The sequence below is a fragment of the Athene noctua genome, chromosome 7, assembly GCF_965140245.1.
Source record: "Athene noctua chromosome 7, bAthNoc1.hap1.1, whole genome shotgun sequence".
In the NCBI taxonomy this organism is placed as follows: domain Eukaryota; kingdom Metazoa; phylum Chordata; class Aves; order Strigiformes; family Strigidae; genus Athene; species Athene noctua.
This window is the reverse complement of record NC_134043.1, coordinates 26851575-26878489: the sequence shown is the minus strand read 5'-3', so window position 1 is coordinate 26878489 and position 26915 is coordinate 26851575. Positions and strand designations below refer to the sequence as shown.

The 26915-nt window shown below is 52.1% G+C and overlaps 2 protein-coding genes across 3 annotated transcripts; one reads left to right on the top strand and one right to left on the bottom strand.

Moving 5' to 3' along the window:
• The first annotated feature begins 6411 nt into the window (after positions 1-6411).
• Positions 6412-13676, top strand: ITGB2 (integrin subunit beta 2). Of its 2 annotated transcripts, none has more exons than XM_074910402.1 (15): positions 6412-6475; positions 6835-6923; positions 7208-7391; positions 7583-7753; positions 7990-8231; positions 8574-8729; positions 8922-9017; positions 9157-9246; positions 9582-9722; positions 9993-10177; positions 10875-11119; positions 11386-11605; positions 11774-11979; positions 12092-12258; positions 12525-13676. In XM_074910402.1, exons 1-15 carry the CDS (start codon positions 6412-6414, stop codon positions 12588-12590), a joined length of 2322 nt encoding a protein of 773 aa, XP_074766503.1. In that variant the 3' UTR covers positions 12591-13676. The 2 variants fall into 2 exon arrangements, with proteins under 2 accessions (XP_074766503.1, XP_074766502.1); XM_074910401.1 differs by having other exon boundaries at positions 11753-11979.
• A 1631-nt stretch (positions 13677-15307) lies between these two features.
• KMO (kynurenine 3-monooxygenase) lies at positions 15308-25684 on the bottom strand. The gene is made up of 15 exons (XM_074910849.1): positions 25618-25684; positions 24378-24447; positions 22659-22756; positions 21593-21682; positions 21298-21346; positions 20478-20565; positions 19656-19821; positions 19059-19130; positions 18400-18521; positions 16905-17052; positions 16387-16444; positions 16202-16284; positions 15829-15930; positions 15676-15735; positions 15308-15475 (listed from the first exon to the last, which is right to left on the bottom strand). The coding sequence occupies exons 1-15, from the start codon at positions 25669-25671 to the stop codon at positions 15308-15310; spliced, it is 1428 nt and encodes a 475-aa protein (XP_074766950.1). The 5' UTR covers positions 25672-25684.
• Between the last annotated feature and the right edge of the window lie 1231 nt (positions 25685-26915).

Sequence of the window (26915 nt, the reverse complement as noted above, 5' to 3'; positions counted from 1 at the left end):
CCCTCCTTTGCTCCCAGGAAGCACAAGCTCTGGAAGCTCCAGGGGACAGGCTATGCCCTCGGGCAGGTCCCCTGGGTCCCTGCTCAGGCCCAGGACTCTGTCCTGCCTCTCTGCAAACCCAGCAGTTGTCACAGCACCCTTGCTGGGATCAGCCCAAGGGAAGGTTTAAACTGAATGTCGGGAAGTCTTTCTTTCCAGACGGGGTTTTTGGGGGTTGGAATGGGCTGCCCAGGGCAGGGGGGGGAGTCCCCATCCCTGAAGGGGTTGAAGAGTCGGGGTGACCCAGCGCTGAGGGATCTGGTGGAGTTGAGAACGGTCAGCGTGAGGTTCATGGTTGGACTGGAGGAGCTTCAAGGTCTTTTCCAACTGAGATGATTCTGTGATTCTGTGATGGCCACTGGAGATGAGACACAAGAAATGGCTTCTCTGCTCTTAAAAATTGCAGACTCCCCAGGGCACAACATCCAGCGAGGCAGCCCCTTCCCACCCAAGCGGGTCTCTGACCCAGGAAGACCCAATAGCACAAACGCCTACCCTCCCTCAGGACAAGGGCCCCACAGCACCCGGGGACCTCAGTGCTCACAACAAAGGGATGCCACAGGCCAGGGGCTCATCCCACAGCCCTGTCCTCTGCAGTCACTGGAGGCTGCTGGAAGGAGATATCTGTGAAATATATACATATTTCCTGTAATGGGACGTAGGAATATGTATATACACACACACACATTCTTTATATATATATTAAAAATACTTTTATATTTTTTATTTAATGTATTTTAATGTTTTTTCTGTAATTTTTTAATATATATAAAAATATATATCTATAAAAACACCTATACACACATTGTGTGATACTCTGCATGAAGAGGAAGCGGAAAGCCCTGCATATGGCCATCTGCCTTGGTGGGATCTATCCACATCAGAAAAACAAGTGATGGAAGAAATGGCTGCAAGCCAAGTGACATCCAGTCTCCCATCCTTTCTGTACCCCGCTCTGCTTGTTTCCCACCTGTGCACGGGGTCTGGGGCCACCCAGATTTGGGTGGGGAAAGGAGCAGCACTGCTGGGTGCGATAGCCACTGTGATGGCACTGTGGCACCAGGGATGCTTGGGAGCATGGAGGAAGAACCCAGGGGCACTGAGGCACAAGTATTGACATTAGTGACACCTCCCTGTTGCAGGTGGATGGTGCAAACACCCCAGGAGTCCTCCTGGGATGCTGGGGACGAGAGCATGTCCTCACATTTTGCAAGTAAACATGTTTAACAAAGCACTGAAGGGGAGTTGTGGCTAACAGACTGCAAGACCCATCTCTGCTGTTGAACGCTCATTTTATAGCAGCAAGATCACCAGTAGCATCAACACTTCCTCTTCAGCCCTATTTATAAACCCCGACTGGCTCCTCCATGCTGCACAGCAGCCTGCCCCATCCCACTGACACCCCCAGCCTGAGATGCTAGTGTGCCCCTGCTTTGCTTCCTGCCCACACACAGGCCAGCACCCAGCCTTTTCCTCATGCACCTTCCCCGAGGCCACCTTCACATTTTCTGCCTCACAGACCTTTCAGAAGCATCTTGCCCTGCCTAAATCATGCCAAGTACATGACTTACAGCAAGCAACAGATGCTCCATAGACAGAATACCCTGGTGGCTTCTGCAAAGAGCTCCTGGTGAAGCAGAGCCCTGGTCTGGAGCTGCCTAAGGCATGTGGTGAGAAATTCAGAGCTCAGGGCCAAGCAGGACCCTGGTCCCGGGGTGCAGCCTTGTCCCCCACAATGCCACCATGCAGTCCTGGCCCAGGAGGACCCTGGTGGCAATGCATCCTGCCCCTATCCAGGGCGCTTGGCACCTCGCTCCACAACCCAGGATGAAGGTGGTGGCAAAGCTCTGCAGTTCTGTTCCTTCACACAGAGCAGGAAGATAGACTATGCGCATCCCTCTGATTGCCTTAATTTATGAAAAAGAGGAAAAAACGCCCAAACATCCCAGGCAGAGCACACCCAGGAGAAGAGCACCCAGGGCTGGTGGTGGCAGTGCAAATCCAGGGCTGAGCCAAAGGGATTGTCAAGGGAGTTGGAGAAAATGCTGCTGAGGCCCATATCTAGGCCTTGCTAATGCAGAGTCAGACCGAAAACCTGCTTTCCCCTCCTCTGAACACTGTAAGGAGGCAGACAAGAGCAGAAGCCCCATTTGTTCTCTTTGAAAGTCACCCTACATCACGTATACACTTACCCGCCCACACACCACTGAATAATTTCCCTCCACAGCAGAAGAGAAGTGGTGAGCTTTCTTCTGCTGCTCTCCTCTCATATCAGGATGTGCTTTACGTTCTTGTGACAGGGGAAAGAAATGACTTTGGGGATTAGAAAGGCATTCAAATCCAGGCCATGAAATTAACCCTACGTTACAAAACTCAATAGCAGCCAGAACTGGGCATGTGTTGAAGTTCCCACTTTATTTCTGGGGTTTGGGAGCTTTTTAAAGTCCAGTTTTAATTCAAAACTTGCTCTGATGAGCCAGTGAGTAGGAACCTCTAACCTCCAGCAAGGATGAAGAGCTCTGAGAGCCCTGGTCCACCCCATCACTGCCCCATGCCTTGGCATGGCAGCAGGAAATAAACACTTGGAAACTTTGGGCAGATGGGATGGCAGGAGCTGAGGGGAGACCTCATAGCCCTCTACAACTCCCTGAAAGGAGGGTGCAGAGAGGGGGGATGAGCCTCTTGATTCAAGGAACAAGTGCCAGGACAAGAGGGACTGGCCTCAAGCTGCGCCAGGGCAGGGTCAGACTGGCTCTTAGGAAGCATTTCTTCCCAGAAGGGGTTGTTGGGGGTTGGAATGGGCTGCCCAGGGCAGGGGGGGAGTCCCCATCCCTGGAGGGGTTGAAGAGTCGGGTTGACCCGGCACTGAGGGATCTGGTGGAGTTGGGAACGGTCAGTGTGAGGTTCATGGTTGGACTGGAGGAGCTTCAAGGGCTTTTGTAACCAAGATGACTCTGTGATTCTGTGATTCTGTGAACTCATCCAGCCCATGGGTTTTGTCCCCATAGCCTGTGTAGGGACTTCTAGTTTGTAGAAGAGCTGGAGCCTAACTAGGCACATCTCGGGGGCCGATAGGCTGAATGCTACAGGAAACAAGGGGGGAATGGCTCTTGCCTCCAGCTAGTAGTGCAAGTTCTTGATGGGCAAGAGTCCATTTCCCTGGCCCTGTTTTTTGGAGTAGGTTGCAGAAATACGAGTTCACACTGTTTTCAGCATCCCCCGGGCACTACTAATTAACCAGGCACTTGTGGCAAAGCAGATACAGTCAGCAATCAATAACAAATGCAGAGCGTGAATACAGCTGAGAGTACAGCAAAGGTGGTCATGAAGGAGGCAGCTATGCCTCAGAGTGCAGTGTTGGACTGGCAGAGGTCGCTGGGTGCACCTCAGGTACAGGGTGTCACAGCCCAAATAATTGATCAAAGTAATTTTCCAGCAAGGTGCACCCAGGAGGGTCCAACAAGGATCTGATGTCCACCCTGCCTTGACAAGAGCTTTTACTGTTAAGACCTTTTTATTTATTTATTTATTTTCCACTTTAAGAGTTTTTACCTCTTGTCTGCAAGCTCAAACAGTGCTGGCAGAATTTAGAGGTGACAAAAAGGTGTTGGGCCAGTTAAGCACAGCAAGTGTGTATTATGCAGGTGGAGACGTTGCAGCTGTGACAATAAAAGATTCTGCAAAGAACTCACCAAGGTGGCCTGTGGTGCTGGAGAGGGACTTGCGGATGACATTTTTCTGTAGAAGGGCTCTGTCACCCACCACAGGATGGCCTTGGACCGGACACAGCAGAGTGAGCTCCTGGACCACATCACCATGAGGGTTTGGCCAGGTGACCACAGAGGTGTCCGTGCAGCTGTGCGGTGGCACAGCTGATGGAGCTGTGCTGGGGAGGCAGCAGGGGAGGGTGGCTTCCCAAGGCTGCAGACTTTCACATGCAGATGTCCTCTGCCATAAGCAATGGTGGCAACCAGCCTTAGTGGTCCTGCCACATTTCTGAGTCCATACTCCAGCTGGGCTCCAAACCTCACTGTCATGGTTTTGGCTGGGATAGAGTTAATTCTTCTTCTTAGTAGCTAGAATAGTGCTGGGGTTTGGGTTCAGCATGGGATTTGGTGTGAGAAGAATGCTGATAATACACTGATGTTTATGGTTGTTGCTAAGAGATCAAGGTCTTTCCAGCTCCCCGTGTCACATCCATGCACAGATGTACAAGAATCTGGAAGGGGGCACAGCCAGAGCACCAGAACTAAATTAGCCAATGGAATATTCCATATCATGTAACGTCATGCTCAGTATATAAAGGAGGGGTGGCCAGGAAGGAGGGAGGTTATCTCTTTCTTCCAGGATTGTGACTGCAGGATCTTGTTTCTTCATGAACACTAGCCAGGAATGGGCTGGGTATCAGCATTGTGCATTACCCACTTGTACTTTCTATAATTGTATTTTATTACAATAACTAATTGTTGGTTTTTTGTTGTGTTTTTTTTTTTTTTTTTTTAAATCTCAACCTATGAGTCTTCCTTTACCCCTCCAATTAACTCCCCCACTTTCCAGGCAGGGGGAGGGTGAGAGAGCAGCTGTGTGGTTTTTGGCTGCAGGCCAGGTTCAAACCACAACAAATGTCACTGTGCAAATGTCACTGAGATGACACCCATTGACCTACACAGACCTTCTTTCTACCCTCAGGAGGACACCAGACTTTTCAAGGCTGACCAGTGTCATCCTTTGCTGGTATCTTACAGAGGCTGATGAGTTAAGAAAGGACATCCTGACGTCTCAGAAGGGGATCTGAGCAGCCCTACATATTAATCTGGCCTCAATGCCTTGTTTTCTTGTTTTCACTTCACTCTGAGCTGTTAATTTGGCAGGTTCACAAGAGAGAGTGATGGCACTTTGCAAAGTTGGCAGGAGCCAGGGAGTGGTTATTTTCTCGCTCAGGGCAGCGTCAGAGCTATTTCAAAACGAATGAACTGTTTTTCAGATGCTATGTCTAATATTGCTAAAAAGGGCAATGTTTATTGTTCCTTCATGCTTTCATATTCCTTTTTCTTCTTTTAACAAATTCCTCTTTTCTCACTTCCCCATGTGCGTCCATGTTGCAAGGCCATGACTCTGTTGGGTTTTACTCTGAGGCTGAGCTGGGGGGAAGGCATTATGAGAAGTTACGGCATTAATAAACATTATCTCATTGACACGATGGGAAGAATGCTGAAAAATCATTCTCCAAGAGCAATTTAGCCAACTTTGTGGATAGCATAAATTTCTGGGATCAGGAGATGTGCTTTGGGGCAAGAAGCAAGTAGCATGAGCAGCTAGAACAAGCACTGTGAGAAAGGGCTTTTGAAGAACAGGGTCTGAGACACTGGTGTAGCTGAGGATAGCAAGTGCTTGTGGGGTTTGGACAATGTACTGGGAGTCCTTCTGTTCACTCTGATAAGAAATGTGCAGCCACCTCCCAGCCCCAGGGTCAGAGGCCCCACGCACAGCATCACGTCCTGACCCATCTCCCTGTGTGGGTCTGACTCCACCACCCCCTCCTTCTTCCTCACCCCGCGCATTGTGCAAGAGCCAGCCTGATGCTTGGCACGCTGGCAGGCTGGACCTCACCGTGCAGTGTGAGCCACCGTCTCCACTTCCCTTGGGGACTGGACTGTGGCTCTCCTAGGATGTCAGTTGCCTGTGCTGTGATGTTGGAGACCTTTGCTTGTTGGAAAACCTCAGCAGAAAAACTTACATTAATTCACTACATGAAATACTCCATTTCCTTGATGAATCAGTGAAATGTAAAGCAAGTAGTAATAGGCTTTTTTTCCCATGTAGCTAGCACGCCATGGTAGTTAAGTAATAGAAACGGTCCTTTTCTTTTTTTTTTTTTTTTTTTTCCTTAATTTCTAAATTCTTCAATTTCCATACAAATATAGCTCTACACAGAAACTGAAAAAACTCACATCTAATAAAAACTAAATGCAGCACTTGAGATTTTCCAGTGTTGCATAGAAGAGTCTGGATAAATACTACATCAGCTGAATGCATAAAGATACACTGCAAGTTCCCACTCTGCTGACTTCCACATTTAGTCCAAAGGCCATGTTTACTGGAAACCAACTTATTTTCTTATGAGCACATGAGCACTTGTCCCAAGTCAGCCCACACACCCGGGCTGCCCTGCCCTGGCCCTGGCTGCCCAACTCCCAGGGCTGCGGCAGGGTCACCCTCCCAGGCTCTACCTGAAGTGGCACGGCTGCAGGAAGGGCATGTCCCCTGGGGGCCACCAACCTCTGCAGCCACTTTCTATAGCACTCGAGGGCTCCTCGCTCTGCAGCTGTCATGCACCAGGTGCTCACAGGGATGCTGTTTGTCTTGCAGAAAATGTTGCGTGACCAGTGCCTCTGGCTGCCAGCGGTGACCTGGGTGCTGCTGCTGGTGATGACAGGTGAGCCCAGCCTGCCCTTCCTCACTGCCTTCCTCCCGGCACCTTATGTGGCAGTGAACCCCACCAATGCTGCCCAACATGGGGAGAACCCAAATGCTGGCCAACAGTGGCAGGAACATAGCACTGGGAGATGTGCAAGGGCCAGATCTTACATTTCCTGGGATCTGAATTTAACTCGAGCCAGCCCAGCTGAGGGACAGCAAGGCCCTGTCAGGGCCCCCAGCTTGGGTTTATAGGCAGTGTGGGCTCAGGACAGCATGGGTCCCGACACTGGGTCAGAGCACCCCATGGCTGCTGCTGCTGTGGACTGGCCTCCCCCAGGTGCCCCCCACACCAATGCTGTCTTCTCTCTGTTTCAGCCTTTGCCATGGAGTGCCCCAAGATCAAGGTGGGGACGTGCAAGGACTGCATCCAGTCTGGTCCCGGCTGTGCCTGGTGCAAGAAGCCGGTAGGTCTGCATAGCCTCTTGCGTTGTCAGCCCCCAGCAGTCAGCTAACAGGTGGTGGGATGGTCTCCTTGCCTGCCTGGTTCTGCCTGCCGTGGAGTGGGGACACTGCCTTGTGGGGGTGTTTCATGTCTTACATGGTGCATAGGGCCAGGAGGGGTCTGACAGACAGGACCCTTCAACACTTCTTTCTCCATTGTTATGCTGGAGCCCTGTGCCATCATGTAATTAGCCCGTTCATCTCCTGCTTCTCTGATTTTTTTTTCCACTGATGTTGCAACATGCAGAGTTTCACCAAAGCCGGTGAGCCAGACTCCATCCGCTGTGACACCATCGAGCAGCTTCAACAGAGGGGATGTCTGGTCAGCGAGATTGAGTTTCCAGTCAACAACATTACGAAAACACGGGACAGTCCCTTAAGCAACGACATACAGCTGACTCCCCAGGAGGTGCACCTGAAACTGAGGATAGGTACGGTCTGCCTGGCATTCCCAGCGTCCTTCCACTTGTCCCCAGGCTCATCTGGGACATGGCAGCACGTCTCAGCCTGCATTTCCTCCCCTTTTCTTCCAGAAAAGAGGAGAATCCCAGCAGGGGGGTGTGTGATGGGGTGAGATGTGAGCCCCAGCACAGCAGCTGATCCTGGCATCCCTGTCCCACAGGGCAGCCTGCTGTATTTGAGGTGAAGTTTCGCCGCGCCATGGGGTACCCCATTGATCTCTACTACCTCATGGACCTCTCCTACTCCATGCTGGATGACTTGGAGAAGGTGAAGAAGCTGGGAGGGGAGCTGCTCAGGGCTCTGGAGAGCACCACCCCTTCTCGCCGCATAGGTGAGGCAGTCACTGGCACAGACCTGGCAGAGCTGTTTGCTGCTGGGAAGAGCCACGGGGCTGGAGTAGGATGCAGGCAGTGGGCAGCGTGACCCGTCCTCTGCCCACCTGGAGAGTGTGCCAGGGCAAGGGACGTGGACATGTACGCGGGGGCCAGCAGATTGTCTGTGCCCTTGTGCTGCAGGGATGCCTGCTGGTCCCTCCTCCACCTGACACTGCAGTCTTGCATGCCCTAGGGTTTGGCTCCTTCGTGGACAAGACAGTGCTGCCCTTTGTGAACACACACCCTGAGAAGCTGCAGAACCCCTGCCCCAACAAGGACAAGAAATGTCAGCCTCCCTTCGCCTTCAAGCACATCCTCTCACTGACCGACAATGCCAAGAAGTTCGAGAGCGAAGTGGGGAAGCAGTCCATCTCAGGGAACCTGGATGCCCCGGAGGGGGGGCTGGATGCCATGATGCAGGCAGCGGTGTGTGGGGTGAGTCCCTGCGTCCGTCCTACTGCCAGCAGCATGCGAGGCATGAGGACTGCGACCCACGCTCACGGACTGTCCCTCAGGAGGTGGCTCTGCCCCTCCCCAGGTGGGCTCTGGAAGCCCATCGTGTGTAAGTCCTGATTTGGCAGTGGAGCAGGTTACTCTGGGGTAGTAAGAGAGCATCTTGACCCCAGAGCCTCCTGACCCCAGCCTCCTGTAACCCGCCTCCCCCATGCCCTCTGCCCCACACTGTGGCTGGGATGAAACTTTGGCAAGGGCCATACTGTGCCTGCTGGCACTGTTCTCCCAGCCACGCTCAGAGACGGGTCTCCATGCCACTTGCAGGACTTGATTGGCTGGCGCAACGTGACCCGCTTGCTGGTGTATGCTACTGATGATGGCTTCCACTTTGCCGGTGATGGCAAGCTTGGGGCCATCCTGACCCCCAACGATGGCCAGTGCCACTTGGAGGACAACATGTACAAAAGGAGCAATGAGTTTGTAAGTACCCAGGGGCTGCTCAGCAACTCCACACCCTCAGCCTCACTCCCCCAGGCCGAAAAAAAGTCACATAAAAAGCCTGTTGCTGAGACCACAAGGTCTCACCATAATTTGGCCTGTGAAACACAAACTGTCCACCCTTCTGCTGGTGGGTGAGATTGAGCTGAGTGTGCTGTCCCTCTTCCCACCTAGGACTACCCATCTGTTGGCCAGCTGGTCCAGAAACTTGCTGAAAACAACATTCAGCCCATTTTTGCTGTCACCAGCAAGGTGGTAGATGTTTACAAGGTAAGGAGACTTGAGATGGTCCAGGTGCCTCCTGACCCTCCCCAGGAGGACTGAAGCAGCTGGACGTGCCCCTGCCACTGCCCCCGGCTCTGCTGTCACACAGAAGGGGACTGCTCACCTCTTTGCTCTCCATTGGCAGAAACTCAGTGAGATGATCCCAAAGTCAGCAGTAGGAGAGCTGAATGAGGACTCCAGCAACATCATTGAACTCATCCAGGTGGCCTACAATGTAAGTGCTGGAGGAAGCTGTGTTTCACCTGTCTGGCAGAGCTCTGAGCAGGGAAAGGTTTCCATCATGTGTCCCCGCTGTCAGAGAGCAGATGGGACCAGGGCTTTAAGTACAGGACATGCTGAGTCCCTCTGCCCACAGCAAGAAAGAGGTTCCTGCCTCTCCAATGCTATCACCTGCCTTTTGAGAACCACCCCAGGCAGCTGAGACCACAGCCTGGGGTGCTCCCTGCCCCTATCCCCCGGGCTCGAGGGAAACCCTGACCTTCAAACCCACACCCCCTTACTTTGGTCTCCTGTTGGACTGATGGCACTTTCTCCACCATTCCCCCACAGAACCTCTCCTCACGGATTATCCTGGACCACTCCACCCTGCCAGACGTCCTGGATGTCAAATACGACTCCATATGCAGCAAGGACAAGGTCACCTTGGACGAAGCGAAAGGGGACTGTGACAACGTCAAGATCAATGATGAGGTACATTCCCTCATACCCTCATACCAGCAATGCCCCGCAGCTTGCAAGGTTCCTAATGCTCATTGGTTCAATAGAAGGAGCCCAGCCTGTTGTTCCAGGCTTTCTGTTTACTTGAATTTAAGGCCAAGAGTATCCAAAATGTTGTGGGATGGAGGGATCCTCCATTGCACTGGATGTGCATGTACTCAGCCTGGGGCTGATATCACCCTTCGGTTGCTGAAGCTACCTGATGGCCCCTGGCCCTTCCCTTTCTCACTCTGCACTTTCTAGGTGATCTTCAAAGTGAAGGTCACAGCCAAGGAGTGCATCGAAAGCCAGTCCTTCACCATCCGGCCGCTGGGCTTCACAGACACCCTCACTGTCCACCTAGACAGCAATTGCAACTGCAACTGCAAAGAGCAGCCTGACCCAACTGCCTGCAGTGGGAAAGGCAGCATCATCTGTGGGATCTGCAGGTATGTGTTGTCCCCCAAAACACTATTTCAAATGCTGCCAGAGCTGGGGAGCTTCTGAGAGAGAGCCACTGGGCAAAGCCGAAGGCTTGGCTCTGCAGCTTTGCACCAGTTTTCTTATTCAGAGAGGGGGATTACGTTCATGGAGGCAAGGGACACAAAGAGCTCTCTCTTCTGTCAGTGGAGCCTCTGTTGTTTTCCTAAGAGCATGCACCCACCCGTCCATCCAGCTATCCATGCATCCCCCCAGCTATCCAACCACCCACCAACCCATCCATTGAGCAGACACAGATTTCTGTAGAAATCTTTCAAAATCCCACTTCTGGGCTGCAGTTCGTGCAGGTCTTTAAGTGCAATTATTGCTTGATGGCCCCTTGGTGACAGGGAGAGGAAAAAAATGGGTTTCCTCAGAAAATACTCAGTTCTCCTTGGAAAGGGTTTGGAAATTATAAATACAACAATAAGCTCTGGGCAACTGTTTGGTGCTGTAAATATGACTGGGGGAAAAGCAAAATTTCTGAGGTTTCCTCCCAGTCAGCTGCCCTGCTCCAGCGCTGAGTTAGCACCAACATGCCATGGTTGGTTTTCAGTGAGGCTGTCCCAGATTTGCTCTGCTTTGGCTGAGATCTGGGCCCTGCACACGCCCCCTGGCATTTCTTGTGGCCACTGACCCGGGCTTGCTCGTCTCCTTTGATGGCAGCTGCAATTCGGGCTACACGGGGAAGAACTGCGAGTGCGAAACCAAAGGCAAGACCAGCAAGGAGCTGGAGGGCAGCTGCCGGAAGGACAACAGCTCAGTCATCTGCTCAGGGCTGGGGGACTGCGTGTGCGGGCAGTGCATCTGCCACACCAGCGATGTGCCCAACAAGCACATCTATGGCACCTTCTGCGAGTGTGACAACATGAACTGCGAGTTTCACAACGGCTCTCCCTGTGGTGGCAAAGGTGATGCATCTGCGTGATGACGTCTCTACTGGGGCACTGTTTAAGAAAGATTACATCCCCAGGGAGATGCTGCCTTTCCCTGCCAAAACCCAAGAGGGTGGGTTTGGGGGTCCTGGGTCCCACTGCACCAGCCAGCAGGACCTCCTTGACCATCCCATGGAGGGTTGGATGGAGAGCGCGGGGTGGGTGGTGCTCTCCAAACACAGGCAGAGGGAGGGCAACTCGGCTCTCTGGAGGATCCTGGTCTGAAAGGTCTTCTACTCCAGAACGCGGGAGATGCGACTGTGGGGAGTGCAAGTGCACGCCTGGGTACGAGGGTAGTGCCTGCCAGTGCAAGAAGTCAACAGATGGCTGCTTGAACATCCGTGGCAACGAGTGCAGCCACCGCGGGACCTGCCACTGCAACCGCTGCCAGTGCCAGGAGGGATACCAGCCCCCCTTCTGCCAGGAGTGCCCCGGCTGTCCCTCACCTTGTGGCAGATATGTGTGAGTGATGCATGTGGAGGCGGCATGGGGGGTAGCAGGGATGTCCCCCACCTCCCCGGCATGCGCAGGCGAGCCCTGCCCGTGCTTGGGCAGAGCCCAGCCATGGCCAAAGCCAGGTGAGAGGGCCTCTGCCCCTGCAGAGGTGAGCTGTGGCTGCCTGTTTTGCAGCTCCTGTGTGGAGTGCAAGGCCTTCCAGAGTGGCCCTTTCAAGAAGAACTGCTCCCAGGCCTGCCCCAACATCCTGGTGGCCGATGAGTTGACAGGGGCGAGGAAGCAGTGCCGGGAGAAGGACTCTGAAAACTGCTGGATCACCTTCCACATGGTCCAGGAGGATGGCGAGGAGATATACACCGTCAGCATCGATCCTAAAAAAGGTACTCTAGTCCTGCCCCTTCTGCCCCTCTGCAGAGAGGCTGCCATCTCTGCCATGGTGGCCTTGTCATCTTGCTGGGGCCTGCAGCCAGATGCTATCTGTCTGCCCCTCAGAGTGCCCAGAGCCTCCCAACATTGCGCTGATTGTGGGCAGCACCGTCGCTGGCGTGGCCCTCATCGGCCTGGTGCTCCTGCTGATCTGGCGGCTCTTGACGGAGCTGTTTGACCGCCGGGAATACCGTCGGTTCGAGAAGGAGAAGTCCAAGGCCAAGTGGAATGATGTAAGAGAGCCTGTCTGCAGGGGTGGGGTGTGCTGGGACGCACACATACATGTGGTGGGGACACCCGGAGGGGACATCCTCTCCAGAGGCAGTCAGGGCAGACCTGAGCCCTCCCACTGGCCAATTTGGCAGCCAGCTGGATTTTGCAGGGAGCTAAAGCAGCCTGTGGGCTCTGTCTGCACTGTTGGGAGGGGTGGGGTGGGTGATGCTCTGCTGAAAATCTGATACAGCACAACAGTGCGGGCCTCTCACCTCTCTCCCTCCAGGCTGATAACCCCCTCTTCAAGAGTGCCACCACTACGGTTGTGAACCCCAGATTCAATGGGCAATGAAGCGGAACAACATCTGCCAGCACTAGGACCCACCGTTAAATAAAGAAACGCCAAGCTAAGGAAACCTCAAACTAAGGCTCCCACCTCCTCTTTTTTATCCCATTTGTTCCCTGCCTCCAAGAGGCCACCAGCACGTCAGGCACTGGCTGCACCACACCTGTCTGCTGGTGCAGGCTGAGTTAATGGAGCCAGGAGAAGGAAACAGACACCACTTTGCCATGGAAGGGACTGCAGAGCAGGTCTCACCAGCAGGCACACACAGTGGCTCCCATCCCAGCTACCAACTGTCTCAGCACTTGATGCTGTCTTTGTCTTCTGACAGAACTCTCAGACACCAAGCCCCAAAAACAGCTGAGCACTCAGAGTGCTTCCAGCTTTTATTTGGAGCTGGAATTTCAAAACTGCCATCTCTCTGGGAGCAGGATCTGACCCCAGGCTGCTCCATGCCTTCCCCTGCTGCACTGGTCTCCACCACTATGTTTTTATTAGTTTCTGAAGCACTCACTGCTGATTTGAATGTGGAGGGTCCTCCAGGCTGGTGGTCTGCTCTGGAGGATGCAGTGAGGGGATGGTCCCTAAGGGCTAGCAAGGACCTGTACCTGGAGATGAAGAGCAGCTGGGGAACATGCACTGAATCTTTTTTTCCAAATTATCAGCTGCTTCCTGGTGTTGCTTCCATCTCAGACCTACCTTGGGCAAGGTTCTACTTGGCCTCCTGCAAGCTTGGCTTACTTCCACCAGGACTTGAGCCCTCTGCATAACAAGGAGGCAAAGGAGCAACTGTTTGAACTACGCAACATCCGCACCGAGCACGTGAAGCGTTGCCTGCAGCTCAGAGGTTGGCCACAGCTTCTTCCACCGCCCCCAGAGCTAGATCTCTTCCCTGCCCTGCACATCAGGCATCACAAGGGCCAGGTGTGCAAAAGACCCAGCATATCGGGAGCATCTCCAGCTCAGCACTTTTCCAAAACATGCACAGTGGCTAATTACATTGTGGGGTCATTCCTGTGAAATAGCGGTACAATTCCATATTTGCTTTAAGTTTGGGAGTAATTTGCATTTAGCTGTATTATGTCACATCTTCAATTGCTCTCTGAAGAGGTTTGACGTTAATAAAAATTAATATATAAAGTAAATACATCTGTCCTTCTAAGAACCATGTGCAAGGGCAGCAGCTGAAGCCTTCACTGGAGAAACTACAGCAAAATCCTGTCATTTGTGCCAGCACCTCCCATAGATACAGTGCCTGGGAAAGATGCTGGCCAGAGAAACAAACAGTCTTCTACACTAATTTTCCACCTACGGCCTGAAAGGTGCTCCCCTGCAAGCTGAAAACAATTCACTAAATGATGCAAACCAGTCTTTGTCTCTGCCAGTCTGATGGCAGCTACATGTCAACTACCTTAAACAAGACTGGCTGTACCGCATCAGATCAGGGGTTAATTTGGGCCATTTTGCTGTTCCTCAGCACTGACTGTGAAGGTCTAGAGCAAGGTAAGAAGAAAGAAAGTGTGTCTGATACTTCCCCCAGTACTATCTGGTCAGTATTATCTTGCTCAGGCAGTGGAATAGGCTGCCCAGGGAGGCGGTGGAGTCACCATCCCTGGATGTGTTTAAGGGTTGTTTGGATGAGATGTTGGGGGATATGGTGTAGGGGAGAACTCTGTAGAGTAGGGCTGAGGGTTGGACTCGATGATCCCGAGGGTCTTTTCCAACCTGAATGATTCTGTGATTCTGTGATTCTATCCCAGCCTGCAGCTATTTTTGGCTCAAAGACCCCAAACTCAGTGTAGGTCCCATGCACCCCGCGCTTGGCTGCACAAAGTCACCAGAGGCACCCGTAAGGACTCTGGATCTTGGATGCAATGCCCTTGGCCAAGGACTCTTACTTGAACATTTATCTGTCTCCCCTGTCAGCAGCAGCTCTTACTGCTGGTATAGTGTGTACAGTACAAGTACAACCACATACATGCTTCGGAGGACAATTAGAGAAAGTCAATGACTTTTTCAAAAATAAATATGAACAGTAATTGCATTATACAGAAGTATATGCCAGGGCATGCGCAAAAGCCCAGGGGGGAGAACAGTGCAATGAGAAGGGTCCTTCAGGCCCCTCATCTTGCTTTAGCCTGAAGGCTTAGTGATCTCTCTGTGGAGATCTGCTTGCAAAAGTCAGAAGTATTCTCAGCCAGATGTGGCACGGCCCTTTCTCCAGGCTTCAAGCACTGCCCCAGAACATCCTTTCTTAAAGTTGTTTCATTTCCAACAATAATAAATGAACTGCATTTTCTTTGACTTGGGGTGGGCAGGAAGCCGGCTGATTTTCAAGTCAAGATGTTGACTTGATTTTGGTAAGAGCAGAAATCAGCAGTAGAGGCTGGGACACCCCGACCAGTTCAGGTGGCCATCCTTCTGGCTGGGAGAGCGCACACTGCCCCTGTTACTGCACACAAAACCCACACCCAGCTCATGACACACCACAGCACTTGAGACAAGGCTGCTGAGATGAGGCAGAGACACACCTGAGCCCTTGCAGAGGCCCTCTGGACACTCTGCCCCGATGGGTACTCTCACCTGGGGAGAGGGACCCCACTGCTCCCAGGAGGGCAGGAGACAGAGGGGCTGGAGGAGCTGCCAGCCCACATCCCAAGAGAAGCAATGTCATCCAGCTGAGCCCATGCCTTCACTTTTATTACAGCCAGGATTTCCCCTCACATTTAAGCCACTTGTGTGCCAAAGGGAAAATTTCCATTATTCTTGAGATAACGGGACCAGACCCACAAGTTTTCCATGTGGAAGTCCAAGTCCCGTGCCAGCCACCTTATGAGCAGATAGGTGCCACACAGTCCTGCTGCCCCCATGACAAAGAGCCCTCGATTGATTATCTACAAGTGCAAAGAGAAACCCCAGTGTCATCAGTGGCTCGTTCCTACCCTGCAGCACCAAGCCAAGTCTTCACACCTGCACCCACCTGGCAATATTGCACCACCAAAGCTCCCCCCCACAGCTGAGCAGTGCTGGTGTGCAGGATGTGGAGCTCACGAGGCTCATGGCACGGGGAGGATGGGTACCATCACTAACCAACCTTTTTCTGCCATTTCCAGCGCTGCAGTGCCTCATGGTAGCGAATTCTGGTGAAGGTCACCTAGGAGGGTTGCAGGACCACATCACCACCTCGAAGCCAGCCAGGAGGAGCTCACAGCAGCTCAGGCAGCAGGGACCAAGGTGCTGGCCTTACCATGGTGTACAGCGGGACAATGGTGGAAGGCATGAGGGTGTGGAGGAAGTTGTCTATGTGCTTCCGGAAAATGAACCATGTTGAATTCACGTGCTCACGCATCTGCGAGAGAACAACCATCACCCCTTTGCAGGGTGTCTTAGCAGAGCCTCCTCTGTTATGCTAGCTCTACGGCTGCCTGTCCTGAGGGCCACCGCAGGGAGCAGAGCCTCCCCAGACCCAGTGGCATTCCCAAGGAGCTCTTAGGCTAAAGTCTGCTGAGGTGAGAGCCCGAGCAGAGTCTTGCCAGAGCCCTTGCCTGCTGTGTGCATCCTAACAGGGTGCCACTGTGTGCACAGCCCACAGGACCACAAGTCCCTGTGAGCTTGCCTACCTCTACATAGTTGTACATGGCTAAATCTGAGATCGCGTGGTCATCTGGAACCCTCAGCCTTGAGAACTCGGGGAGGCAGACACCTGGGAGAAGAAAGCAGCAGCTCAGGAGCAGCTCCCCAGCAGGGTATCCAGCTGCAGAGTCATCCTCCTCTGCTCTTGCTCCTCCCCAGCCACCTCACTCACCAAGGTTGTTGTGGAACTGGTCCATTAATTCATCAAAAACCAGACAATCCTCAAAGCCCTGGGAGGAAAATTAGAGGATAAATAGGCAGAAGGAATCCTGTGTTCACAAGAAGTGCCCTCCAGATGCTTCACTAGTGTAGCTGTTTGCACGTGTAGGGTCCCACTGACCACAGCTTCAGAGTAGGACTCTTACGCCAGGCCACTCTGCTAGGGGTATTGCAAAGAAATCCTGGGGGTCGCTATTCCCGGCATTCTGGGGCTGTCCTGCTAGACGCCTCTCCCACACAGTCCTCTGCCCCATAGGCACCACCACACTGTCCCCTCCCTTCCCCGGAGGACAGCCAGGTCCTAGCGAGCAGCCAGGTGCCTGAGGACTGCTCAGTGCCTGCCAGTGCAAAGGACATCAGACTGGGACAGGCCAGCCCATGAACTCTATGGAGCCACACTCTGAAAACAGGCATTTCTGGATGAAAAGAGCGACACCGACTGACACGGCCCAGGGCCAGCTGTGAACTTACTGCATTCATGCCCTGTCCGTAGAAGGGCACAACAGCATGTGCGGCATCTCCCATCAGCACGCACTGGGAAGCAAGGTGGTAGGAGGAGCACTTCACAGATATCATGGCCTGGGCTGGCAGCAAAAAGTAATCGTGCTTCAGCTCTCGCCTTCAGGCAAAACAACAGATACTTCACTTGTGGGACCACAAGAGACAAGAAAAGTAAATCACACCATGTGCAAGCTCAGGAAGCCAGAGCCACAGGTGCTGTCAGCATTGGGATGCGAAAACCAAGCCTATTCACTAGGATATTTGTGCTGGGAAAAATGTAGAGGTCATAGAACCTATTTCATTAACTTCCCCCTATGGATCAAATATTTTGTCTGCTGGTTTTAAGCTCTGCATACAACCTGACCATAAGTAAGAGTGTCACTGACATCTCAGTCCTCTTACTGTGAGCAGTGGTGGATGTTGGCCACTGCAGGAAGGATATACTAGAGGCTACCTGAGTTTCTAAATTTATATGAAGTTCTGTGATACAGCCTCCTTAAGTGGAAAGGAAACTGCCTAACACAGCTGAGACCCTTCCTATCAGCCAGAAAAAGCCTGTAAGATAACTATATTGCAAAGCATAAGCATTAATAGGGTGGGGTGGAGCTCCCATTGACTGGGGATCATCCCCCTTTGCAGGAACATGAGGACACACTGAACAGAGCCCTGGCCATCAGGACACGTGCTGGAAAGGCTGGTCTCCCTGCCACCACTGGTCCCCATGCCCCTGCTGCCAGGGCCCCAGGGGGAGCGGGATGCTGTGGCTCCATGCTGCTCCCCTTGTGCTGTTCGCCCACCAGCAAGAGGGTCCCCCCTGCCCGGGGAGCAGAACGCTGCTGGGAACTGCCTGCTCTTGTGTCTCACAGCCTTGATATTTGTTTTAGCCATACAATCAATCAGTGCCAGTCTTTGTTTAGTCAGCACGGTGGTTTGTTTTGTTTGGTTGGTTGGTTGTTTTTTTGCCAAGCCCAGCTTTTCTCAGTCTGTTAGCTAAAATCTCCACATTTGTGCAACTCCACTATCTGAACATGGCTTCATGCTGCTGGTTTTGGTGTGCAACCCTTACCTACGCTCTAGTGGAGTCACTTTGCTAACCCACATCTCACGTCAGTAAACCACAGCCTATGAACAGCTAATCCTTGAGTTCAAAACCTTTAACAGTGACATGAAAGCAGTGGGAGGTGATCTGCTCTTTGCTCCTGCAGTGGTAGGGCCTGGGCTCTGCCTCCAAGGGACAGAGAGGTGCTTCAGTGCGATTCCATCAAAAACTGCCGTGGGATGGGTCTGTGTCCCACTGCTGAGCCTGTTATTCCAGCGTGGATGCAACGCAGACCTACAGGCCATGGGGATCCACCCCAACTCTGTTCATGACCCTGTCACCAGGACCTAGAGGCTGGGTGGGGATGTGTCCCCTGGCTTCGAGGCGCTGTGTTGATGAGAGAGACAGGGAGATGGAAACACTTACTCTCCGATGAGGGGGATGGCATCTGGGAAGTAGGTCTGGAAAAAATTGAGCACTTGCTCCCCCGTTGTGAGCTTCTCAAATTCCTCAAAGGGCATGAAGAGCGTGCAGGTGAAGGACTTGTCCTACCAGCCGGGAAGGAAGGTCAGAAAGAAGCCCAGAGGCCATAGAGAGCACCTGGCAGCTTGAGCAGCATCTCAGTGCCAAGCCAGTCACCTGGCAATCACAGCAACCTGCCTGAGCAGTGGGACAAGTGCCCAGCCACCCCCTTTCCCATGGTGGGTTTGCACATGCTGGGAACAGGCAGGGGGGAGGCAGAAACAGGCAGCGTGTGATCTGCCAGCACACTGCCCTGGTACTCCCATTATCTAGTTTATAACATCCAGCTGCCGAGAGCTGGTTTTGGGGGGTTTTGGGTGGGCTCGGATGCATGGGCAGGGAGAGGTGACGCAGGCACCTGCTCAGTGCAGTGACGCGGGACTGGCTCTGGGGATCCTGTCCTGCACTCCCCCCCCAGGCTGTGGGACACCTGGCACAGGCTGAGGGTCCCTCCTGGCACCTTGTCAGCCCTCCCTGCCCCAGCCATGTGCTTGCCACCACAGCCGATTCATCCCCACAAGCTCCACCTCGTGCCCCATGGGAGGGTGGCTGTGGGTTATCACCATGTTGGGCAGTGCAATCATCATGAAGGTGTTTCTCGGCCAGATATGGAGGTAGTTTGGTTCCATGGCAAACTGAAAGAGAAGGAAAATCGCCTTGTGCCCCTGTCCTGCCCTGCTTAGCCTCCCCAGTGCAGCCTGTGGTTCCCCTCCATACCAGCACACCAGTTCCCATCCTCTGTACCATGAGAAGACACAATGACCACCATAGAGACAGTTTCTGGTACCTGATGCTTCAGAGAGACATAGAACAAGGGCAAGAGGAAAGCGTAGGAAAGATGGAAAAAAATCTGCTAGTTTGCAGTTACTAATGTCCTTGCAGACACATTCCCGTGTCCCCAGGACCTCTCAGAGCTAGAGTTAACCCCACCATTCTGAGGCAGTCTCTCTAGGATTTTTGCAGCCAGATACCAAGACATTGGCCCCACCACTGGAAGAGGAAGAGATGCCTGAGTTCTCTTAGGCAAGTTTTAATCCCTTGGATGAGCCCCAGGAGAGAAATTATTTTTTCTAGAGCTGCTGTAGCAGAACCACCATGAGAGGGAAGCAGAGTGTCCCACCTGCAAAGGTGGTAGCAGCCCCTGGGACAGGTACACTTACATCTCCATCCTTGGGAGGGATGGTCAGCTCCATATAGCCATGAGGAATGTACTCATGGCTATAGTTAAAGCGTGTTTGTCTCATGAACTGCTTTCTGACTGTTGAGAAGGCTCCATCGCATCCCACAATGAGATCGTAAGTGATTTCCAAGGGCTGCTGGTCAGATCTGAAAACAATAGAGTCCCTTGCATCAATCCTGCCATAACTCCAGGCCAGCTCAGCACCACTGGGCACAGCAGATCTGCCTTTTGCAAAATGCTGGAGTCACCTCCAGTGTTATTAATCCTCTAGTGCGAGGGACGATTGGCTTTCACCGACTGAGAAGCTCAACATTAGGATAAATAATTATCCAACAGGTTATTAAAAGCATAACTCTGCCAAATCTGCCCAAGAATGCAACAGGCACTGTTCGGATAATACTGCTATTTCGTAGAGCCTGCAATCCCAGGTGGACTTGAGGCATGACCAGAACTTAAACCAACTATGAAACAAGGTGATTAGCTGCCCTCCCTGATGAGCAATCTGTCCCTGAAAACCAGCACTCTGTAGATTGGCATGTTTATTCCCTGCATGGGTCAGCAAGCGTGTGCCTAGCCTACTGCCAGGCTGCTGGAGCTTTAGCAAGTTGCTTAATTTTTTTTCAGCCTTCCCATGAACCCTGCTTTGATGTCTCTCCTTTCCAAAGCTGATACCAAGTTTTGCCCACTGAGTAAGAACATGGTAGTTTCAGACTGAGATTGCTCAATTGTTTGAAGTTTTATGAATGATTAAGCAGAAACTAACTGAACACAGCACTTGATCCCAGGCTTGCACAAGGGTTACCTTTTTATGGTTAACATCCCCAGCTCTGCGTTGCACTCCAGGATCTTGTGTCCAAAGTACAGTTTAGTGTTGGGGTACTTCTCAGCAGCTGTGAAAATAAAAGACAACTAATACTGTGTCCCCAAAAGTATTTCCAAGTGATCCCTAAATTATAGGGTCTTTTGCCATTGCAGCAAATAAGACTGCTGTGTTGAATGATGGCCGGTGGGCAGGGCACACTAGGACTGTGTTTGGTCAACTCTGGTGAAAACTATTTAAAAAGTGCAAGGAATCCTGCAAAGATTTCTTTCTTCCCTGCAATGACATGAGTCATTGACTTGTTTCCACCAACACTACATTGTATTTTGGAATGGGATGAAGTGCCTGTAGTCAGTGGGAAATTTGGGGAAATTTGGCCTGGCCTGAATACATGCTTTGCCACAGCACTCCAATTTCTATTTATTTCTGTACAATTAGAGGTTGCAGAAAATGCCATGAACCATGAGGAGGTACCTCCTGCTTTGGCTGGTGAAGTTCTGGGAGCAGATGTCAGTGCCAGGAGATGGGGAGTGGAGGCAGATCCCACTTGAAGGCAAAGGTGGGAAGAGGCCTTAGGGGACTTGTTTTAATACTCTTTTGTGTCAGGCAAGCAGCAGGGAAACAGCACAGATTTTCTTCTTAAAAACACAGCTAGTTCACATTTTCACTTTCTGAGAACAAGGTTATGCAGAACTCATGGGCAAAGAGAGCCTGGGGCCCAAAGTCTCCTGTTCATGGGGCAAACTCTAAATCCTTGGTGAACAGGGTGTAACAGTGTTTGCAAACAGAGCTGTCAACCTACCTGTTAGCAGCTCTCTGTTTAAGTTTGCTCTGTCCACAGAGAGAATGTACTGCAAGGCAAAGAAACACAGGGTTCAGGAGGCATTGCTGAAGGATGCTCTGCATAGCCAGACGAGAAACACCACCCTCTCCAAACAGCCTTGCCGAAACTGGGGGGTCACACAACCACCTTCTCGCTCACAGCATCCTGTCTAAGAGCGTGAGCCCAGCCTGTCCATCACACAGAGCCACAGATGCTGTCAAACACCCCTCGAGCTCTGCTAAGCATCTCCAGAGTGGCAGCATGAGACCAGTACCTGGTTTTTCTTTCCATAGGGGATAGAGTACTTCTTCCCTGAAGGCGTATGTATCCTCCTTGCCCGCATGGGAATGCCTTTGGACACAATCTGAAATGGAAGGGAGCACAACTTCTGGCTAAAACTGAGTTGCCGAGGGGAGGGCACAAGTATTCATGTGCCACTCCTGCCGCACACCACACTCCAGGCAGAATGGGATGTTCTCAGTTCGTGTGTTTTTGTGGGGTTATCCAGGTTACGGGAGAAAATTTTACAGGGCTGTCAGTGCCAAGTCACTACATTTTACTGAGATTACTTCTTACAAGCTAATTCCCATAAAAATCAGGGGAAAATTATTTTTGGATAGAAGGGACATGAAAAGTCCCTGGGTGCTGGACAGGGCAGGGAACGAGAGCCAGATTACATCTGGTGCTGGGTTATGAGCTGTCAAAGGAGAGAATCCTCTGTAGGGAGCCATGGACCAGGAGATCCCACCACTGCCAACATCTGTATGTTAAGTGGTAGCAAGCACCCTGCAGAGGAGTGCTGGGCTCTCAGCCAAGTGTGCTGTGCAGAGGTCGATGTGCACAAATTTCAGGGGTCAGGCCAAAGCTCAAGGTTTTGTGAGAAAATACAAATCTGGGCATGTCAGTGGGGAAACCAGCCCCCTTTATCACATCCTGCTGGTATTTCATCTCTTTTGGGAGTCCAGCTATTCCTGTCTCATTTGCCCTCACCCTCCAGGAGAGAGGAGAGCACAGCAGGGAGGTAAATACTGGAAGGTGTTGTCTGAGTGTTGGTCTTTTGGGGAAGCACCCTTTGCCATGAGCAGAGCTCAGCTGCCCGGGGTTGAGTGCTGCCCCCAGGCTGGGGGAGATCCCAGGGGGCAGCTGTGCCATGAAGCAGTGGAGAGCCAGGCTACAAGTGTGCAGTGAGAGAGGTCTACCTCCACCCTCACAAAAGCAGAGCTACCGCTGCAGTGGCCTCTGTGTGCTTGGGGAGCAGAAGAGAGCCTGTCCATCACCAGCTGAACTCGACAGCATTTTAATCACAGAGATCCCACCACCAAGAGAAGCTGCCAGGGTACCTGCTCTTCCATCCCCACGGCTCGGAGGGCTTGGCGTCCTCTGTGGGACAGGGCCAAGTTAATGCTTCTGCCACGGGTAAAGCTGGCCACCCGGATATCTGCGTGGAAAGAGCAGCTGGGTAGGGAGACACCAATACCACACAGCCTGGTGGGGTGGCATCTCCTGAAATCCCTGCAGCGACAGCAGGCAGGGCAGCAGGGCGTCCCTGTCCCCCTGCTCTGCATGCAGAGAAGGCAGGTAGCAAAAGGAACCTTCAGCTGTCGGGAAGGCAGCTGGCAGCTTCAAGGGCTGCTTTCTCTAGCCTGGAAGAAGCAGCTGCAGCCAAGTGCTGCAAAGGGAATGCCAGATCCTGACAGCTCCCCACAGTGCCAGAGAGAGCGTCATCCCTAAGAGTCGTTTCCCCTCTGAGTGGAGAGGGCTGATTGAAGAATGCCTGGCAGCTTCTGCTGAGACCCACGGACTGATGCTTTTCAGGACACTATCAGGTCACCCTCTTCATTATCAGGTCACCCTCTTCATTATCAGGTCACCCTCTTCATCACTGTTTAGATGGAAGTGTCTCAGCACTGGCCTGCTCCTCCTCCAAACAGCCTCACTCAGACTTCCTGGGTCGTTCGGCCAGTGTGTGTGACAGAGCCTCATCCCCTTTCAGGGTTGCATCTCGGCATGAGCAATGGGCCAAAAACTGGAGTAGAGTGGTAAAACCTGTCAAAAGCAGAAGGCAGGACAGAGCAACCAGAGGCTTTCTGAACCTGTGAAACTTCCAGCATATACAACTTCCAGTGAAGAGTTTAACAGTTGAACAACAGTGAAAAGCTGTTTGCGCTTGCTCTGAGCCTGCAGCCTGCTGGCATTGCTCAGGGCTGGCTGCTGTGACCCCCCGTTTCTGCAGTGGGGACCTGGGGCTGTGCACAGGACTCGGACCAGCAGAGAGCTGTGCAGCAGAACGGTTGCCTGTCCTGACGCTGCCTGAGCAGGAACGGTTACCACAGAGAGCACGTGGCAGACAGGGCTGCTCCTTCCCTTCCATACGGAGTTTCACCTTCCATAGTGTCATTCTCATCTGCCATTCAGCTTGCCATCTCTGCCCAGGTTTGATTTGTCTGTCAGCTGGTAGACACTGAAGGCAAACAGTTTCTCTCCCTTTCAGCCAGCACCTGGGCTCTGAATCATCATTCCTCTGTTGCAGTGCCTTGCAGAGATGGAGGCTCCTGAAAACACTTCATCTCTCCTTCTGCCCCTGTTGCCACCAGCCCTCCTCACCTCCAGTGCCAGTGGTTACGAGTCAAGTTGATGCTTTTAACCCTAACAGAGATGCTGCAGCATCACAACAGCCATTGCTTCCAGACTTCTGACTCAGCTTGGTTCAACAGCACCATGCTATAATTCTTCATGCAGACACCAAATTTCAAAGGTGAGGTTTTGAATCAATATTTAAACCAAGAACATAAAAAAGGGCCTAATTTTAGTAGCTGAAGGGTGCATTCCCTCCACACAAGACAACATATTTCAACTAAATGCTGCCCCTCACCACGGGAGCTAAAGGGAAAAGTGAAAAGCATATCCCTCAAAGTGCCACGCTTTCAGATTTCATTTTCTTTCTGCAGTTTCAGTGAGTTCACACAGTTCCTCTTTTGCTTCCCCAAGAACTTTTGCTTCTCCATCAGTAAAAGGATGGAAACATATTAATAAAACGGTGATGATCAGTCTGAACTTACCTTGTCTGGCTTCATAAACATCAACACGGAAACCTCGTCTAGCAAAGAAACAGGTATTTAATGCACCCACCTACAAGAGAGGGATCAGGAATGGTGGATGAAGCATTTCACTAGTACCTGTGTAACAGATCACTACTGAAATGTATCAAGGGGAAGCAGCGGTCAGGGGATGCAGCTCAGCATATACAGGAAGACCCTTTGATCAACAGCCTTCCTGGAGGAAGTCCTCTGGCAATGCTGATGTGCCTACAAAGCCTCCAAGACAGAAGTCATCCATCAAAACTCATTGTACAAAGTCATACCAAATTCAGGGCTTGTTTACACACAGTGATTAATTGCAGCAGGGCTAACCCCTTCAGCCAGAGGCAACAGGAACTGGGGAGGGCAAGCTCCCTGCTCCCTTCCAGACTATGTGTAACTTCCTTGAATGCAGGGTGCTGCAGCATTCCCTTGGGAACACAGCAGACCTGTGCAAAAGGGCATCACACACACATCCTGCTTGTTATTTAAATGGATGGCTGTCTTTTTCTTGTTTAATTTCCATCGTTAATCACTGTCAGAACTACAGATTTTAATGTCATCACTCTTTTCCCGCAACATGGGGACCAAGAGGCTAATGGCCATAAAGTCAAAAGAGAGATTTAGGTGCTGCAATGCTCCGTGTTGTCCTTTAGAGTCAGACCACTCTGCAAGTAGCAATGGAGAAAAACCATTCCCAAACAAAAGTTGGCAGAGGAAGGCATTTCCTCTCAGCCTAGCATTTATCAAGTCTTAGTCCTCACAAAGCATTTCACGTTAGTGACTTGGTTAAAGCCAGAAGCAGCTGAGGGGCAGGAGGATCTGGCAGCCCAAATGAGGACTGTTATTTAGTGTTCCTGGGTACCACTGCTCCACCTCCCAAACCCCCTCCTCTGAGAAAAGGACTCTTGGCGGCAGGATTTATTTGCACACACTGTTCAAGGCAAGTGCCCGCCACAGACACGCATTGCGTCTCTGGGATACCACAGCAGCAAAGCTTTCCCTCAAGGGAAAGAGCCGTTCTCCTCCTACAAAGTCCTAGATGCTCAAACAAAACTCGCTGCCTCCCACAGCGGGAACTCAACCAACTCCTCCATAGCACCCCGTCATCTGAAGGCGGAATGATTTTAAGAAAAACATTCACCCCACCTCCAAGCAATGATTTTACAGATCCAGCTCCCCGGCAAACGCAATCACACAGCAGCCAAATGGCGTTTCCTACCAGACCACCACCGACAATGGCGACACTTTTCCCCCGTGGGTCACTGGGCTCCATCGCTGCGGCAGCCCCTGGGTCGCAGGTCTCACTGCTGTGTCCCCGCTCCCTGTCCTGCTGCGCTGCCCTTGCCAGTGGGGGGGAGAAGGGGAAGGATGTGGGTGGCTGAGTCATGCCTGAGTTCTTCTCGCCTGGTTCGTATTAAAGTTTAACTCACCAAACCGGTGAGTCAGCCAGGCTGTGTGGCCAGCCACATTGAGCCTCAGGTGAAGAGATGTGAATGTGGCATTATTCAGCCAGGCCTTATTAAAAGGCCTCTTTTGAAAATTGCAAAGCAGTTCTGCAGCCTTCAAGTATGTCTTAATGAAATGTGCACAGAGCAGGAGAACTTGTATCCACCAGGCTTTTGATGGTGCTTCGCTGGGTTGCAACTGCCGAGGCACGGTGGGACGATGTGGAGTCACTCCCGGAGCCTCGTGGGCACTCTCCTGAGGGTGGGATGTGAACCACGCTGCTGGTCCGGGGGCCTGATCCCATCTGTGAGAACATCTTTCTCCCAAGGAAGTTGCATGTGGCTTGAGCATTTTGGGGTGTGATGCTGAGCAGAGGGTCCATGCCTAACCTGCAGAAGCTTTCCAGAACTTGGATGAGGCTGTGAGGAGCCATCTGGGCACGTACCGTTTCACATGCCTGTCCCTGGGAGGACGCGCTCTGCTGAGCCAGCGCTGCGCACAGTAAGCTTTTAAAAGGGAGGAACCAATCACAGCCTACACACAATAATTAAACAGCAGGCAGTGAAAATGCATACATTAACATACACTAACTACCATTTATTGCTAGTCCTGCAATACATAGGCCAAAACATCAGATTTGTCCTGAAGGAGGAAGGCCAAACCCCTGCACAAGTACAGCATCATCCTCCACTGCATGTCCTGGTTCCTGGTGCCGCAAGGGCCCGCTGCTGCTGAGGGGATGGGGACTAAGTGTCACGCCACAGTCCCAACCTGCAGTACCACGCAAAGAGAGGGCACACGGGCCAGGGTCAACAGGACCCACAAGCAGCCCCAGGCTCAAGTTTAAACGGGACTGCTGGCCTTGGGGAGAGAGGGGTGCAGGTGGGGCTGGTTGGGGTTGTTAAAGGCTGTTAGTGCCCATGGGCCCTGGCACCGCATCCAAATGAGGTACCACTGAAGACTCTCTTGTTGGGTTTCTCTCATCTACATGGCAGTGACTTGACCCACACTATCTGATTGACTCACACACACACACAGAGCAAAGAAAACAGAGCAGAGAGGGCAAAGAGC

Coding starts and splice junctions, on each gene's coding strand:
- ITGB2 (XM_074910401.1), top strand. CDS start 6,412: ATGTTGCGTGACCAGTGCCTCTGGCTGCCAGCGGTGACCTGGGTGCTG. Junction 8,232..8,573: donor TGCAGGCAGCGGTGTGTGGG/GTGAGTCCCTGC, acceptor TGCCACTTGCAG/GACTTGATTGGCTGGCGCAA. Junction 9,247..9,581: donor TCATCCAGGTGGCCTACAAT/GTAAGTGCTGGA, acceptor ATTCCCCCACAG/AACCTCTCCTCACGGATTAT.
- KMO (XM_074910849.1), bottom strand. CDS start 25,671: ATGGAGCCCAGTGACCCACGGGGGAAAAGTGTCGCCATTGTCGGTGGT. Junction 17,053..18,399: donor GCCATCCCCCTCATCGGAGA/GTAAGTGTTTCC, acceptor TTTTGCCTGAAG/GCGAGAGCTGAAGCACGATT. Junction 15,931..16,201: donor CCATGTACAACTATGTAGAG/GTAGGCAAGCTC, acceptor GTTCTCTCGCAG/ATGCGTGAGCACGTGAATTC.